The 16,940-nt window shown below is 52.2% G+C and overlaps 2 protein-coding genes across 6 annotated transcripts in view; both read right to left on the bottom strand.

Annotated features, from left to right (window-relative positions):
* pacs1b (phosphofurin acidic cluster sorting protein 1b) overlaps nt 1-7,707 on the bottom strand; it is a 22,099-nt gene extending 14,392 nt beyond the window's left edge. Inside the window, exon 1 of one of the 2 annotated variants that reach the window (XM_078105544.1) lies at nt 7,096-7,707. In XM_078105544.1, the coding sequence (XP_077961670.1) occupies nt 7,096-7,253 (158 nt within the window). In that variant the 5' untranslated portion in view covers nt 7,254-7,707. The remainder of the gene's footprint in view (nt 1-7,095) is intronic. The other variant, XM_078105545.1, reaches the window with a different exon arrangement.
* Nucleotides 7,708-8,479: 772 nt separating this feature from the next.
* sf3b2 (splicing factor 3b, subunit 2) lies at nt 8,480-16,937 on the bottom strand. Of its 4 annotated transcripts, none has more exons than XM_040179627.2 (22): nt 16,033-16,937; nt 15,488-15,534; nt 15,264-15,314; nt 14,800-15,030; nt 14,352-14,424; nt 14,070-14,164; nt 13,794-13,902; nt 13,568-13,656; nt 13,198-13,440; nt 12,971-13,093; nt 12,794-12,874; nt 12,489-12,716; nt 12,241-12,390; nt 12,073-12,162; nt 11,820-11,927; nt 11,630-11,737; nt 11,332-11,474; nt 11,138-11,239; nt 10,941-11,040; nt 10,665-10,856; nt 10,491-10,581; nt 10,299-10,357 (listed from the first exon to the last, which is right to left on the bottom strand). In XM_040179627.2, exons 1-21 carry the CDS (start codon nt 16,160-16,162, stop codon nt 10,510-10,512), a joined length of 2,565 nt encoding a protein of 854 aa, XP_040035561.1. In that variant the 5' UTR covers nt 16,163-16,937; the 3' UTR covers nt 10,299-10,357; nt 10,491-10,509. The 4 variants fall into 4 exon arrangements, with proteins under 4 accessions (XP_040035560.1, XP_040035561.1, XP_077961694.1 ...); XM_078105568.1 differs by having other exon boundaries at nt 13,568-13,653; nt 16,033-16,877; XM_040179626.2 differs by having other exon boundaries at nt 8,480-10,581; nt 16,033-16,877.
* Nucleotides 16,938-16,940: the final 3 nt, after the last annotated feature.

The following is a 16,940-nucleotide window of genomic DNA, read 5'->3' as shown; positions in this document are numbered from 1 at the left end:
GGCTTCGGATCACCTGAGCCCCCCCCCCCCCCCGGGAGAGTGAGTCACAAAGCTTTGCAGCCCGCTCTGCTCCTCATCCAGGACCCGCCGACAGCTCTGTTGCAGCCAATGAGCCGCCGGACAGGGCGGGGCTTAACGCGGGGGAGGGAGGGCATCAATCATCGGGGAGATGCAATTGTGTTTAGTTTGGAGACCGGGGTTGAAGCAAAGAGGCAGAGTGTGTGTGTGTGTGTGTGTGTGTGTGTGTGTGTGTGTGTGTGTGTGTGTGTGTGTGTGTGTGTGTGTGTGTGTGTGTGTGTGTGTGTGTGTGTGTGTGTGTGTGTGTGTGTCCCTCTGCTCCCACACGGGATCAGCATGCCGGTCACATCGCCACTCAGACTCCAGCGAGGCGGCGGCTTCCTCTGTGGCGCAGCTCCAGTAAGATGAAGACGAAGACGAAAAGTCCCTCATGCATCAACAGTCTGTGGTTGTGCGGATGCACGGACGAGTGTGTGTGTGTGTGTGTGTGTGTGTGTGTGTGTGTGTGTCTGTTATGGCCGAGGAGTTATTCGGAATGTTTAAAAGTGGGCGTTAATGAAGAGCCTCTGTAGCTCCGCCCCTTGCTGCAAGCAGGCCCGTGTCGACATCACCTGCGACCAGCAGGACACGCCGTCGCCAGTCCAGTTGCATTGTGGGTAGACGTATTAATAAACTGATGTCAAACATCCCACTCAAATACCACTTAACATTCGAGGTAGAGCAAATCAAGCCTGACTTCATCGTCGTCGTCATCATCATCCTCCTCCTCGCCACGCGTCTCAGGACGAAAGGTGTCCCAGGGCGCTAAACGGCGTCTTTACACACACGCGGGAAGCTAATCGTGGCTGATCAATGGTGCTTTGAGACGGACCCTGAACCATCATCGGCGTGCGTATGGATCCACAGTCGGTATCACAGGTATTGATATTACTACCAATGTCCCATAAAGGGCGGTTATTGATCGGAGCGTCACATCCCGACAGCGACAGCTCAGAATCATGGTTCATGGTTTCAAAGTAAAAGAGAAGGAGAAGACCCAGGGAGGAAGACTCACTCTTCATCCTCAATGCCGGCATTGATCGCGGCGGGAAATGACGAGGACTGATCGAACAGCATCACCACCTCCTCGAATGAATAACAACACTGACATTTGGCCGGCGCCCACACACACACACACACACACACACACAGACACACACAGCTCCCCCTCTACCACGTCTCCCCGTGATGCGATCATCTCCCACGCATGCATGTTTGCATTGATGAATAAGCACATCATTACGTGTGTGTGTGTGTGTGTGTGCGCGTGCGTGTGTGTGGGAGCAGCGGTCACAGAGTGGGTGAGTGCACGTTGGCACAAGTAGGTTACAGGTAACGCGTTTCAGAAAAGGGGCTTTTTAAACCTGAAAGCGAGGAACAAGTGCTTCCTCAAAATGTGTGTGTGTGTGTGTGTGTGTGTGTGCAGCCATTGCTCATCGAGACCAGAGTCGTGGCCCAACTCGCTCCACAGCAGCTATTTGTGACTGCGTGTCGGCGTGTGTGTGTGTGTGTGTGTGTGTGTGGGCACTTTGTTCTGTTGTTGATGTTGCGATACTGACGATACGTATCTGACAAAAACACCGTGAGCGCGCACAACACTGGCACATATTGTCAGTTCAACGCTGCGAGAGAACAAGAAGACCCGCTTCAGTTTATTAGACAACGCCCTTTGTGAAAAGGAAAAGGTTTAAAAAGGAGGATGAGTTTGCGTGAATCCTTCAATATGACATTTAATCGTTACACAACGTCTTTAGGGGCCCCCGTGAGGACGAGGGCTCCATAGTACATGAACACAAGACAAAAGAAGTCAAAATAATAATAACAATGATCAGAGCGCTGGTTCGGATCAGAGGAAGCAGCCGCCTCGTGACTCGAGCAAAGCAGAAACTCCCCCCCCGGGATTCAAACTGACTAAACCCAAATACCAAACGGAAGCAAAGCGTTGAGAGGGTGAAAGGTCACGGGCCTCCGTCTCACAGGGAAGCTCTACGGCCCAATAAAGCGGCTTCAAGCGGCTGCCTAAGGGCCCCCACCTCGCCAGAACGCCGCCTGAAACGCAGTTGTTGTGAAGTATGTTCAGAGTGTTTTGTTAGAAGAATGGGAACCGTCAAAGGAGCGATGGCTGCCTGCAACGGCGGCCATGTTGAGAGCCGTGGAGAGGCAACCGCTAAGCCACACTCCGCCGGCGACCGATCGGCGATCAATAGAGATCGTCTGCACAACAACAACGACAACACGGAAATCAGGGGCCGCTTTGTACCCGACGACAAGATCGGAGATGTGGGGCGAGGTTCATCGTGTCCTCTTTTGGGTCTTTTGAAGCTAGATCGCCGCCGCCGCCGCCCCCCCCCTCCTCTGGTTTCTGTGCCTCTGTAAGCGAGCTACAGTCAACCGGGCTGACGAGAGCCGACACTTCGCCCGAGGCAAGAAACCATGGACACACACACACACACACACACACACACACACACACATACACATACACATAGGAGCGATGTTTGATGCAAGTCGCCAGGGTTGGCGAGGCCATTTGCACTCTACAGTAATAAAGGCAGGCAGAAATACAAGAGGAGCCGCTCACTCCAACACACACACACTCACACAGACACACACTATTTGATTTAATGTGCGGCAAAGAATGCTGTCAAGATGAGACCAGCAAGTGCGCAGATACACACACACACAGACACACACATAAGCAGGGCACAAAGCAGCTGCAATAAGAATCACACCATGAAAGGCAGCATACAGAGCGAGCGCACACGCACACACACACACACACACACACACACACACACACGCGCACAGTTTCCAAGGTGCAAGAGGACGGAGACAATGTCACAAGTGCTGCAAAACACGACAATGGTAAACACACACGGACGCGCACAGACGGCTGCGAGTCGGGGCCCTGAAGGTGTGAAAACGCAGCAACAACAACAACACACCACCTCCGTCGGGGAGCGGCGGGAGGTGACGGGGAGGAGCGCCGCCGGGACACGACGAGCAGAGATGAACGGGAGCCGGTTCAATGGGCCGACCGAGCCGACTGCACCACGATGCAATATTTAAAGCTGTTCTAACTAACATATTTTAGTCTGCACAATGCTAATAATACATGTATTCAATCGACACAAAAGAGGCGCAGGCGTCTCCAGGGTTAAAAAGAAGGAATGAAAGTGGCCTCTTATAGTCCAATCTGTGCCGACCTCTTTCTCTCTCCGTCTTGCTCTACTTCCCAAAGCCACAGGACACAGGCCTGCTGCCGTCTGTCAACACACACGTTTAGCAAACACTGTCTATCTCGCATGTGGACAACAACAAAAGAGCATGTGCCAGACAAAATGAGGTTCGTTTTGTTCGAGTGTTGCAGAGTTCAAGAGCCAAAAAACAAGGAGGAGGAGGAGGAGGAGGAGGAGGAACACCACGTGCACGTCAGCGTTGTGTTCGGCAAGTTCGCTAATCGTGTTTCTGCTGGTTTGCACTTGTTTACCTCGAGCACAGGGCCGCTATCTGCCCCCCCCCCCCTCCCCCTGCAGGCCCGAGCATGTGACCAGCGTGTGCGTGTGTGTGTGACACGAGAAAAAGGCATGTGCTGAGAATAAGAGTGTGTTCATTAAATATGTGCGAGCTGACAATGACAATAAATGTCTCGCACATACGGGAGGACTCTTGGTGGTCTCTCACACACACACACACACACACACACACACACACACACACACACACACACACATAATATGGCGGCCCCTTTGTCGGAGCGATTACAGATTAAAGAGCAGAGCACCGGCCTGATCCGGGCCAGCTCGGGCCGTAATGGACGCGACGCCATCGGAGCTCGCCGCCCCGCGCTACCCAAGGAGAGGAAACCGCCATCTGAATGGAGGATCGAATTCACTTCCTGGCTATCGGCCAATCGGTGCCTCCGTTTCCGAGCTGGTCGTTGCAAAGAGTCACGCTCGGAAACCGGCGGCCAAGCCGCGGCCCAAAAGGCCACAGAAAGCTGGATCAGACAGTTGGATTAACGATGAAGCACCAAGTGATCAGCTACACAACAATCCGGTAGAACAGCACGATTCAGAAATCGCACAATTGCGTCATACGTGAACGACGTCATCCGCCCAGTGACCCCCAACAGTCGAAGGGCTGACGGGAAACGACCCTGGCGGGCGCAGCGCCGGGGCCCGTCTCAGCGCGTGACGAGCTTGTGTTGCGGTCGCCCGGGAGACGGTGAGTGTGTGTGTGTGTGTGTGTGTGTGTGTGTGTGTAACCTGAGCTCGAGGGGATTACAGACTTGCATCGGACTACGCGGCGATACAGAAGCAGCACAGAGGTGAAGCCGGTGTCGGGTCGCTTACACCCCAACGCGGTTTAGCTGGGCGTGTTGCGAGTCAACGTGTGTGTGTGTGTAGACATGTGCACAATATGAACACCACCCCCCCCCCACCCGCCCGCCCGACATGCACAGGGTGGAAAAACCTGCATTTTTCTCCCGTCCAGGAATCCGGCTTAGCAACGAGCTGCAAAGGAGATTACGCGTGGGAAAAGCGCTTGGTCATGATATCATCCAGCTGTTGCTTTACACTAACTGGACACCGTTGCACATCGGTCACGGAAAGGGCCTCAAACGGTGACCTGCAGGATTCCACCCACCGGACAGCTCAAATAATAAAGCCAATAAAAAAGGGCTTTAGAGTCCGACACCAGCCGAGGCCCCTTGGGCTCATTTTCCAGCCTCCCAACCGAAACCTGCGACCCCCCGAGAGAGCGAGGTGTCCACGATAAAAGAGCGCTCTACCGCGGGGAGGGGGAAACGGGTTTGAGTGGGTTGGCGGCTTTGTGAAGCTGCAGCTTCCTTTTAATCAATTCTTTCAATCGCATTCATGAAAACATGAACACGCTCGTTGGAAATCTTTCCAAAGCCGCTGGATAAACAGATCGTTAAGAGCCACGCGCGTCTTTCTCTCCCCCCCCCCCCCCCCCCCCCGAGGCCCGAGGCCCGGACGCCCGTTATCAGTAAACAAGACACGGAGGAAACTTCAGACCTCACGGACAATCGCGTGTGCGAGGCTCTTAATGACCACCGTGTGTGTGCGTGTGTGTGTGTGTGTGTGTGTGTCTCAATTTCTTTCCACTTGTGAGTCCAGCAGCTGGGTTTTCCTTTGAGGGGGGGGGGGGTAATGTAATGCTGACACGCGAGTAACGAGCGTCGTCCCACTATTGTGTTGCGGCGCAAAACGGGTCGAAAACATAACACGCACGATGCATAATTCAGGACACGTGCGGCGTTTGTTGCCGTGGAGCATTTATTTTTAAAGCCCCGCTGCGTTCCCTTATTTACTTTACATGTGATGGATTACAAACAGCTAAAAGGGAAGCGCTTTGGAAGGTCCCGGCCTCTCGGATTGCGGTTCCCGATCGTTTGTCTCGTGATCGTCTTGAGCGATCGCAGCCGGGCGACGTCCTCCGGGAGACGTCCTCCGGGAGACGTCCTCCGGGAGACGTCCTCCGGGAGACGCAGTGGTGAAGCCTTTCCCTCGGTTAAGCAGAGGCCCGCTGGACCGGAGGCCAGTTTTCAGCCGCCGACGTGATTTACCGCTCCCTCGTAGGCGGGAGGGAGGGAGGTCACGACCTCAGGGGCGGGGGGGGGGGGGGGGGGGGAGGTAGCACGCGATGGTTTACGATGACGGCGCCGGGCCTCGTCTGACCTGCTTCCTCTGGAGCTTCTTTAAAAACAGATATTTCTGGCTTCCTGGTGGCTGAAACTCAAACTCGGCTGCAGCGTGCGGCTCGCGCGCCGATTGTCATCTCTCGCTCTCGAATGTTTCCCGTCACCAACGAGACCAAAAAAAAAAAATGAAAAAACAGGAAGTGTTTGGTATTGGCCCCACATTAGGGCAGCTGGGGGCTCGTTGGTTCACCCACCTAGTGGAGTTTTGTGCAGACAGGAAGAGGTTAAAGCAACAACACATCTGGTAGAAAGGGAGGGGGGGTCAGATGCTTCCTGCAGCGACACACGTTGAGCAACAGGCTCATGCGAAGCATCGCCGGGCCTTAAGCGGAGCTTCGGGAGGACGCGGGAGACTCGGATTAGTCGCAAACGTCCCCGCAGACGTTCAAGCGGAGATGACGGCGCTTCTCCTCCAAATCACAGATTTTTTTTTTTTTCTGGCTCCGCGAAGTCGCTGCAACGGTAAAAGCGTAAATGCACTCGGCGGACCGCGACGCCGGCTGAAAGGAACCGCTGGAACGACGCCGCTGGCGAACAGCGGACGCTTTTTCACGCCATCTGTTCCAAACTACGGACGCAGCACCGTCGCCGTTTATTCGCCGGCTTATTGCCAAACGCACGGAGAGGCGGGCGAAACATCCCCTGGAGGCTTTGCTTCTTGCCCAGCAAAGCCCCCGGGGGGGGGGGGGGTTGGAAAGCAGCATTAAAAAAACGCCAGCTGTGTGCGAAGCTTTTAACCAGCACGCTTTCATCCCACGGACTGTTTGCAGTAAACATCTGGACGCTTGCGTGCAGATTTACACGCCGGCGTGTAACAGGTGAAAAGTGCAATGTTTGTAGGGAGTAAATCTCTATCATTGGCGCTCACACGGGCGGCCGGTATGGGGCGAAGGGGGGGGGGGGTGTTAACCCTTGACCTTGAGTCTAACTCACGACCTCACAGGTCACAGGCGCCCTGACCTTGCCGCACGAACGCGCGCAACAGCTTTCAGTGAAGGCTCCTGGGAACATTTGATCAAGGGCGAATGATATCACCCCCCCTCCCCCCTCATCGCCACACCCCCCCCCCACCCCCCCTTTTCTTCTGCAGAACCAACATACATCGCAGCGCCAGATGTTACAGCTGCATCGTGACCGTTTGTGCTGGAGGACCATTCGGGTGAAGTGGTAGTCGTCCATCGGGGGTCCCCGAGGGCCCGAAAGGGAAGCTACAGTGGTCCTTTCCCTCTCCACCCATTGTGGAGGCATCCACCCCCCCCACACACACACACACACAAAAATGAGAAGTCATGCACCGCGCGCGCGCATACCTCGGCACACAGCTGGGCGAGGAGCGGTCCACCTCCCAGGTGGCGTACAGGTTCATGTGGACCGGCCGGTTGGAGGTGATGCTGACCGGCTTGCAGGGCTGCATGTGCGGCGACGGGACGCCCCCGGTCCGGGGGAGCCCTCCTCCGCGCTCCGACATGCCGGAGGCTGGGGAAGGGCTTTAGGTCGCAGCCGAGGGGAGGAACGCGCGTGGCAGCCTTCCGCGTCCGCGTGTTGTCCCTTTTAAAAGTCGTCCTTCCTTCCTTCCTTTCTTCCTCCCGTCGTTGCCTCGCCTCCTCCTCCTCGTCCTCCCCCCTCCGGCTCCTGCTGGCGCAAACGCGTAGAAACGCGACGGGAAGTTGGTCCGCTCCGTGCTACTCGCCGCCCGATGCTGAAAACATTGCGCTTCGAACCCGAAAAGCAGGCGCGAAAGCCCCGCGTGCGTCTGCGTGTGTGCGCGCGTGAGCCCGACGGCTGCGGGGGAGAGGGGGGAGGGGGGGAGGTGAGTGAGGAAAGGGGGCCTGTTGGTGCAGGAAGCGGAAATTTCTCTCTAGGTAGTCGGTCGCACAATGAAGAGGAACCGACGAGTGACGCCTCTTCACAGAGAGAGAGAGAGAGAGAGAGAGAGAGAGAGAGAAAGGGGGGCGGGAGGGAGAAAGGGGGCGGGGTGATAGCTGGCCAATGGCGCGCCGCGGTTCTGTTACCGTGTTTCTTTTAAATCCCGGGTTTCTGAACATTTTTTCATATCGTTTTAGAGGTTTTATAAATATTGTATTTATGCTTTGGCTCATTCAATTTGACCTGCTTGTACAAAAGGTAATTTTGTCAAATTCAGAAAATACATTTTTATTTTTCTCTGTAATATTTATTTAAATGATTCATGTTTTATTACTTATTTGTTTCATGATTGTTTTTTTATTATTGATTTATATTTTATTTAATTGATTATTGTCTTGATTATCAGGGGAAAAACATGAAATTATATGAACTATTCTGAATAACAATGTTCAAGCATTATAATTTCTAAATTTTCATAAATATTACATAAATGTATTATTTTGTATCAATGTATGTCATATCTTTGTATTATTTGAATATTAGTGCCTCTTAGCTTTGTTCGTAGCATGTTTCCTTTCATGTAATGGTGCATAGTCATAGTCTAACGTTTGCTTCATTATTGTAGTAATCCACAAAACATTATTGTATTTTTGGCTTACATTCTGGATCATTATTATCATTATTACATTATCCTCTGTGCTAATGTCATCTGAGTAAATATGCAATTATATCTATTCTGAACTAGACACATCCAAAAATTGACCAAATTGTGATAGTGATATATGCAGTTATATAAACCAATAATAAACCAATAAAACCCAGAATACAGAATTATCATTTTACATGCAAAAAAAACAGACATACAATCAGAAACCTGCATTAAGTAGACATAAACTTACACACACTTTATCCATTAAAAGCACATCTACTAACAATAACATTTTTGTCCCGTTAAATATTAATGAAAAGGTCGTACAGGCCTGTGAGTTATCATTAGATAAACATGATGATTAACACCAACCGCTCACGGCGACACCTTTCCTCTCGATTGAGGCTTTATAGATAAACACCTGGACCTACAATGACCTTCAGACCACCTGCGGGAGTATTGTACTTGTATTTCGCAGTATTACTCTCATACAGGAGATCTTCTGGTGTGTTGTTGATGATCAGTGAACTATTAGTCATGCAGACACACACACACAAAGGGAAATACACAAAACCACAGAACCGGCCCGCTTGCCTTCATTTGACCCAATGACCTTGTTGACTGCCTCCCTGAAGTGTCGCTATGACAACCAGAGTCTTTTAATGCCCAGGTGGGACTTTGCCTTCATGTCCCGGGGGCCAATGTGATGTAGAAATGCCTTTTGAGCCAATCTGAGACGAACAGCCCGCCCACAGGCTTTGCACCCTCGGGTGACAAAAGGCAGCGGTGGAGATTACCGTCGCTGAATTTCAATATGACTCACAAGGTGACCTAATCCCTCCGCCTACGTCACGGCTGGCTGGCCGGCCACCACCATATAGGCAGATTATCGCAGATAGATTCGGGTTGAAGTCGGCGGCGTTCAGGGGAAGTTGGATATTTTACTACTAACATGAATCGGAACAACATTAACATTATGAAGTAAGAAAAATGTCTTGAACAAAACATGTCATGACTCATTCCGGCTCTACTTGTACTGTCAATAAAGAGATTATGATCCAGCAGGTCACGGGATAATCCGGTGTCTTTACACACAGCAGAAAGGTGCCAGGTCATCACGTGACACCGCACAGACCAATTTGAAAATCAATAGTTTGCCGTTATCCTCCTTTCGCATCTGCATCGGTCTGAAAAGCATTGATATGAATTGTTAGCAGTAGAATAGTTTCTTTGTGTTCTGACACATAAATTCATACACACATTTATAACATGGCTCTGCAACGAGCAACTCAGTGCTGGATTTATGGATCTTTACTGAATCAATCTGGCTTTGGTCCGACCAACACGTGCGCGTGTGTGTGTGTGTATGTGTGTGCATGCGCGTGTACTAGTGACCGAGTCAACATGCAGCTGCAGCAGCTATTTCGGTCACTGTGCCTCCCACGCGCTCCGCCGTCCGCCCCGCTGCGCGCGCTCTGCGGCCCTCTGGCGGCAGGGACGTGAACTACACGCAGCCGTCACTCAACATTGGTTCCGCGCGGCCTGAAATCTGCAGAAATGCCCGTGGATTATTAAAGCCCGCCGCATTATACGCTTTTAGTGCCTCGTTTTTGCGATGGAACAAACGCGTCGATGGACCACTTGGCTCCAGCTGGCCTCCTTTTATTGGATTGAGCAATCAAGACCACAGACCTGATCCCAATCAGCCTTAAAAGCTCAAACACGAGTAAGCCGACAATATGAACTCCTCTACGACTCCCCCATATTACAGGAAACATGACGGCGTGTCCTTTATTCTGCCAGGAGACGAGAGCTCCTCCTCCTGTGACGTGATCAGCTGACTCAGAGTTGGCAGTACTTTCTTTGAGATGGAAACGAATGAAACGCCGCAGTAAAGCTGTCCATTATATTTTTTGAATCATTTATTTACAAAAATGAAATACAGAAAAACAAAAAACAAACATGGCTACAATGTAAAAATAACCGAGACGGAGAATGTAGGCTCAAGTGGAGGAGACGCGTCGTCACGGGACGCCGATTACACCACGAAAAGACATCTAATAAAAAAAGAAAAGAAAAAGGAAACAACTGTTTACGACCGCTGGTCTCACAGGCGGTCGATGTTGCCGCCTGCGACCTCCAAAGTTAAAAATCGCCATGCAGCTCCTCCCCGTCCGTTCCCGGTCTCACCCGTGCCGCCGTCTGTGCTCTAGAACTTGAACTCTTTGTATTTCTTGGCGCCGCCCCGTGTGTCCTGCGGCTGAGCCTTCCTCTTCTTTTGCTGTGCGGAAGGAGGTCGTCGTTATTCAGAAAGTCACCAAAGCGAAAGCTGAAACGTCGCAGAATGAAAGGCGCTCTCCGTACCTTCTGCTTGGCGGCGTGCTCCGCCACCATGTCGCTGAAGTCCTCCTTCTCCACCTGGGCCTGCTGCTCTCGGACGTGCTCCTCGTACTTCTGCGTCATGGCCATGGGGTCCAGCTCCAGCTCCTCCGGGGCCAGCGCCACCTCCACCCCCTGAGACTCCTGGCCGCCCGCCGCCTTGCGCGCCGCCATGGCCTGAAGGAGAGGGATCCTTGTTTAGACAACTCCGGCCCGACCTGCGCGCGGTCACCCGGCGCCGCTCGGACGCAGCGCTCTTACCCCCGACACGTCGTAGATGTGCGTCGAGGCCATCATGGCGGCTCCCACGGGGCCCGTCCGTCTCTCCGGCAGCACCGTGAACAGCTGCGGCGTCTCGTTTCTGTGAAGACGCGAGCGTGGTCAAATCCCAGGAAACGTCCCACGAGAAAGATGTTTTAGAACCAACTGACAAATGATCTAAAGTGAATCCGTCTCACCCGTCCATGGCCTCCTCGATCTTCTTCTTCCTCAGCTCGATCAGCTCCGGCGTCTCCATGCCGGCGGGTACCGACGTGAAACCTCCGGGCGTGATCAGCCCACTGCAACGCATACATGAGGGGTTTACACATGCGTGTGCGCAGAGAGCCGCCCCGGTTTGGGAGGAGCGTCCATTAAGAGCGCCGGGACGTACCTGTCCGCCGGGGTGACGAACCCGGTCTCGTCCGGCTTCTCCTCGTCGCTCTCCTCCTCCTCCTCTTCCTCCGACGACTCCTCGTCCGACGGCTCCAGCTCCCCCCACGGCGCGTGATCCACCTCCTCCTCCTCCGCTTTGGCCTGGTCACATGTTCAGCGCGCGGTTAAGACGCCGCCAAAAGGTCGGGCAGGTGACAGGTGTGCGTTTTAAATCTTTCATACACACGAGATTTACAGTTTCTGCAAGAATTACGCAGTTATATGTGTGCGTGTGCGTGCGTGTGTGTAGTCCCGACCTGGAAGTCCGAGGCATTGGTCCCAAACACGTCGCCGTACAGAGGTTTTCCCATTTCATCTACGGGCGGCTTCCCCCAGCCCCCGGCGTGGTAACCAAACGTGCAGTTCTGAGGAGCGAGGAGACGGGTCAGACTAACCGCTGTGAATAATAACATTATTATTATTATTATGTAGCAGTAGAAGTCTCACGTCTGGGATCGGGGAGTTGAGTCCGGGGATCTTGAGGTTGGGGTAGGAGGGAGGGGGGCCGTAGCGCTGCATGGCGATCAGCCAGGGAGGAGGCACCTTGTGGGCGTTCTGGGGACGAAGAAAAGGAACCGTTTGCTCACCGGACGCTTTGAAAAACAGCCGCCTCCACACAAACGACGTCTGGCCACACCAGCCGGAACCCTCTGCGGAGAGTCCGGTTCTGGCTGCAAAACTGAGATGAATGAAGCCTTACAGGTCCGACCGGCATTCCCAGAGCGATGCGCAGCTCTTCGGACAGATCGCCCGGCTTCTTCTCCTTCAGGCGGGTTTCAAACTCTTTTCCCTGCAGAGACACAAACACACCGTCAGCGCGCCGCCGCCAGAGAGAAGCACCAAAAGGGAAAGGGAGCGGACGGAGCACCTCGTAGTAAAGGTCCCCGTGGATGGTGAGCTTGGGTTTGATCTGCCATTTGAAGAAGGCGTCGTGGAGCTTCTGGTAGTCGATGTCGATCTTCCCCATCTTGGGCCGAACCTTCTCCCTCATCTTGGTCTTCATGGTCTTGGCGTCCTCCTGTGAACGGTAAACGGACAGGAGTGAAGGAGCTGCGTCTGAAATTCACCTCTCGTTCTTCCTTTGTCGTGGGAAGGAGCGTCGGCCGGATGTCCCACCTTCTCCTGCAGCGCCTCCCTCATCTCCTGGATGCCCGTCTTCTTGATGAAGTCGGGCAGCTCGAACGGAGGCTTCTCGATACCCCTCTTGCCCTGCAGGTACTTCCTCTTGAAGCACCAGTGGCGCGGCACCGGCACCGTGTTCCTGGTGGCCTTCAGGTGGACCAGCAGCTTGGGCTCGTGGGCCGTCACGTCGTGCATCTCCACCACGTCCGGGCGAGCCACCAGCTGGAGCCCAGACAGACGTCAAGTCAGTCACCACTCCTCGAAAAAGACACGCGTGACCTGAAGTGGCCTTAACGCACCTGTTTGAGTTCAGCCACAGTCAGCCGGTTCATCCGCCTCATCTTCTTCTTGGAGAGTTTGGAGACATCTGGCCTCATGTCCTGTACACGAAGAACGTTTAAGCTCCGAACACTATAAACCAACGGGTGTTTTGTTTTTTTCTTTCACACATCGGTGACAGAGCGAAGGATCCAAACCTCGTCGCTGTCGTCGCTGTCTTTCCTCTCGTCCTCGAAGCCCTTTTTCCGCAGCACGGCCGTCTCCGGCTTGTCCGTCTTCTCGGGCTCCTTCTCCTTCTCTTTCTTCACGTCATCGGTCAGCTGGCAGAGGAGCAAGGAGGCTTTGTTACAGCAATAAAAACACCCAAGAGCAGATAAAAGACCGTGTGACCAAGCGCAGAAAGACAAAAGTGCGGCGCAGCCACCTTGAAGGCCTCGAAGATCCTCTTGAAGAAGATGTAGTTTGGGTCGTAGATCTCCGGCTCCTCCGTGATGTACTCGATCTCCACCTCGGGCTCCTTGTCTTTGTCCTTTTCCTTCCCTTTGTCACCGCCTTCCTCCTTCTTCTCCTCCTCCTTCTTCTGCTCCTGCTGCTCCGCCTGCTCCTTCTTCTCCAGGGCTCGCTTCTGCTTGCTCTTCTTCTTGCGGTTCCGGCGCCTGCGGTTTTTCTGGAAGGAAGGTTGCTGCGTTTAGCTTAAGAAAGACTCTCTGCGCATGATCACGCAATTACATCAGCACAACAGGCCGTGCAATCAGGCGTGAAAAGGTCAGATGCGGGTTTGAGAAAAGACTCACATCCTTCTTTGATATCTCACTGTCGTCGTCTTCCGTCTCAGACATGAGCGGTGCAGAGGATCGGTTCAGGTCCAAGTCGTCGTCGTCTTCTTCCGACGAGAAACGCAACACAAAAAGGAAACGGACGAATGCGGTTAGAAAACCAGCTGCTGCTGCGTCCCAGTGGACAAACGTCCCGGTGGACAAACGTCCCAGTGGAAGGTGGAGCAGGAGGAGCCGTACTGACCTGCGGGGTCGGTGAGCTGCTCCTGGCGGATCTCCTTCAGCTGGAGGATCTTCTCCAGGGCTTGTGGGATCTTGGGCCCGCTGATGCTCACCTCCTCGCTCTGCCACACCTGGAATGGAAGCGTAAAAGACTCGTGAGTAAGAATACAACAGAAACAACCGCAAAAAAATAGCCTGAGAGACATTTTTTAAATCTTTTTATAACAAAACATTTCCTCTGTTCAGCCTGTTAATATACAGGTTTTATAGACATGGTCAGAGTGAAGAAAAACAACACCTCTCTGTTATCTTCTCCCGGAGGAGGGGGCACTCTCTGTTTTTGGGTCGGCATCATACTGACACCAGGAGGCAGCGGCCCACGTGGATCCATACCTGCAGACAAGGTGTAGAAACGGTAATCAGGGTACTGATAAAAACACTGTATACAAGATTCTGCATCCACATAAAGCACTGATTACGCTCTTTATTGGTTTGAAAGCAGCATGTTAACAGGCTACTTACTACTAGTACAGCAGGAATAAGAAATCTAAACACAAACGACACAGTACACACAACGTACCTCGCACTGCGCCCATAGGAGTCATGGCTCTGGTCCCCTGATGCATCGTAACCATCTCCTGCTGTTCCATCATCTGACATGCAAAAAAGGGAGAGAGGAGACTTAATACAGTTTAATACAGTTAAAGAAAAGGAGTAGAATCCAGGATGTACAAGCAAGAGAGATGGATTCAGCCGAACGGACTGACTGAGCAGTCAGACAACGTCTCTTCACAGCGTTTTATGTGACGGGACTTCTGTCCGGCGACTGTCAGTTCGGTCAGACTCTACAATCCAAAGCAGGTATTTTGTGTTGCTTTGTACAACTTGCGTTCTTTGCTTTGAGGAGGGATCCACAGATCCTTTTTGTTTCTCTGAATCCTACCAGCTCACAGACTTAGTGTTGTGCCGGTGGCTTGGACGGGAACGCTGAAAGCGACGAGGGGATTTACATCGCCGGTAGACCTCACCTGATGCTTGGCTCTCTCCTCCTGCTGTAACACCATGGCTGCTCTGTGCTGGGCCATCTTCAGCTGGTCATCCTGCGATAGGCCCGGAGGGGGCAAACCCGGGGGCTCCATGCCCATGTGGATGCCCGGTGGAGGGGGCCCTCCAGGCATCATGCTCATAGCCTGGAGCATGCCGATACCGGGAGGCATGGGTGGCATGGGCATTGGGGGCATGGGAGGGATACCAGACATCTGGAGGGGGGGGGGGGGGGGGACACAGGAGAGCAGCGGGAGGTATGAAGGTGGGAAGCGGTTAGTCCGACTTGACTAGTAACATTCTTTTATTCATTGCAGCATTGTAAACATATTACAAAACAGTACAAATCGTAAGGGTATTTGGCATAGATGTAAAGAAGAAACCAAGGTGATTTCCTGCAAGAATGGAATAATGGCACAACCATCATTACACTTTCTAGATCATTTACCTGGGGGCCCATTGATTTGTCATCGTTGGGTTTGCTGAGGAGGATCCCGGTCTACAGTGAGAAGCACACACAACAAATGGGTGAATGCTTTTGGGCTGAAGACTTTGTGTCTCATTAAGAAGGTACGAACAAAAGGTTTAAAGTAAGTAAACATTAGCCTGTGATACAGGGGCATGTATGAACCGCTTTAATAATATATCACATATATAGATTACGTAGTTTACCTGGATCATGTAGCCCTTCAGTCGGTCCACCAGCTCCTCTCTGGGACCTGAAAAACGACATAACACGTAACTTACTTTCAGAAAGAAACGAGCGTTATTCTCAACACATAAAAAAAACATAAAACATACACATTAAAGCTTCTGTGAATGTGAGCATTCCCGTGAAGCCCCATCAACGTTAAACGGCCTAGCAGAGAAGTTAGCTAGCGTTAAGTTGACAAGTGCTAAACCATAACGTTACATGGTACAAGTCAGCTAGCAGGCTAACAGCTAAATCAATGGGCTACTTACCCACGGGAGCAGGTAACGTTAAGTTGTGTGACGTGAGGGCTGCACGTTACACGTTTTTTATTGGTACCGTTAAATTACTTGCATTAGAATCGCAACGTACACCCCAAAGCGTGTAAAAACACCACGGGCCTAACTTTAGCTAACAGCGACGGAAGTCTTACGTTTTGCTAGCTAGCGTTAGCAACCGACTAGCTACTGTTAGCTAAACACAGCCCTTCCTCCAGCGCGCTCTCCCTCTCCCGGCTTCGTCTTACCCATCGTTGGTGCTCCCAGCTCCGCCAGCTTGGAGTGGAGCTCCGGGTGGCTCCATGTGTTCAGGGCCGCGATGGCGCTGCCTAAATCGGACGGGAGGGATTCGGTGCCCGGCGGTCCGTCGGATGCCATGTTCAGGTTCTCTCAACGGGACAACGGCGGCTACGGAGGACACGCGAGCGGCGCAGAACTGGGCTAGCGCAAAGCATGACGGGAAGTAGCCTGAAGCACTGCCCCCTGGGATATGTAGTCCGAATGAGTGAACGTCGCGTTTACTCAATACGGCCTCTAGATGTCCTGTGTATGCAGCTTGATCAGGAATCAGGAATCATTTATTGCCAAAATATACTTGGCAATAAACTATATTACAAGATACTTATGTGACAACCCGATACCCGACTTTGAATGTATAACAATTATGTTTTCGGGCGGTATGTACCCATTATGCAGAAAAAGGGCACCTGTCAGTGTTAAGATAGTATATATTATCATGGGTGGAGGGGACGTCATTACTGGTGCATTCATGTACATGCTGTCTCCCTGCTGCTCGGCAAAAATAAGCCTGCAAAAAAAGATAAACTGCAGCATTCGGATACAAAAGTGGCAATAATATCCGCTGAAATTAAATCAGAAGTGATTTAAAATGTAAATAAAGTTTAGTTTTATACTTTAATTCAGTATCTAATGGACCCCGTACGCACCGAACACATTAACTCCCATACAAACGCACCACGTCATTGTGTCATAACTAGTCCTTCCAGCAAATATAAATCCAACGCAAAACTATCAAACTTCATTACCATTACATTCATTACCTTCACCACTGTGTGCTTTGTGCAAAAAAAAAGTACACCAGAAGCGCAGTGTATAAATCCCTCCCTTTCAGTGCCTAGCGGACATTGCGCAGACG

Source organism: Gasterosteus aculeatus, chromosome 7, assembly GCF_964276395.1.
Source record: "Gasterosteus aculeatus chromosome 7, fGasAcu3.hap1.1, whole genome shotgun sequence".
NCBI lineage: Eukaryota > Metazoa > Chordata > Actinopteri > Perciformes > Gasterosteidae > Gasterosteus > Gasterosteus aculeatus.
This window is presented reverse-complemented; position numbering and strand designations above follow the sequence as displayed.

Excerpts from the sequence above, each read along its gene's own strand:
- sf3b2 (XM_040179627.2), bottom strand. The coding sequence starts at position 16,162 with ATGGCATCCGACGGACCGCCGGGCACCGAATCCCTCCCGTCCGATTTA. Across the intron at positions 12,717-12,793 it reads CTGTGGCTGAACTCAAACAG|CTGGTGGCTCGCCCGGACGT; the intron begins GTGCGTTAAGGC and ends TCTGGGCTCCAG. Across the intron at positions 11,240-11,331 it reads TTCGTCACCCCGGCGGACAG|TGGGCTGATCACGCCCGGAG; the intron begins GTACGTCCCGGC and ends TATGCGTTGCAG.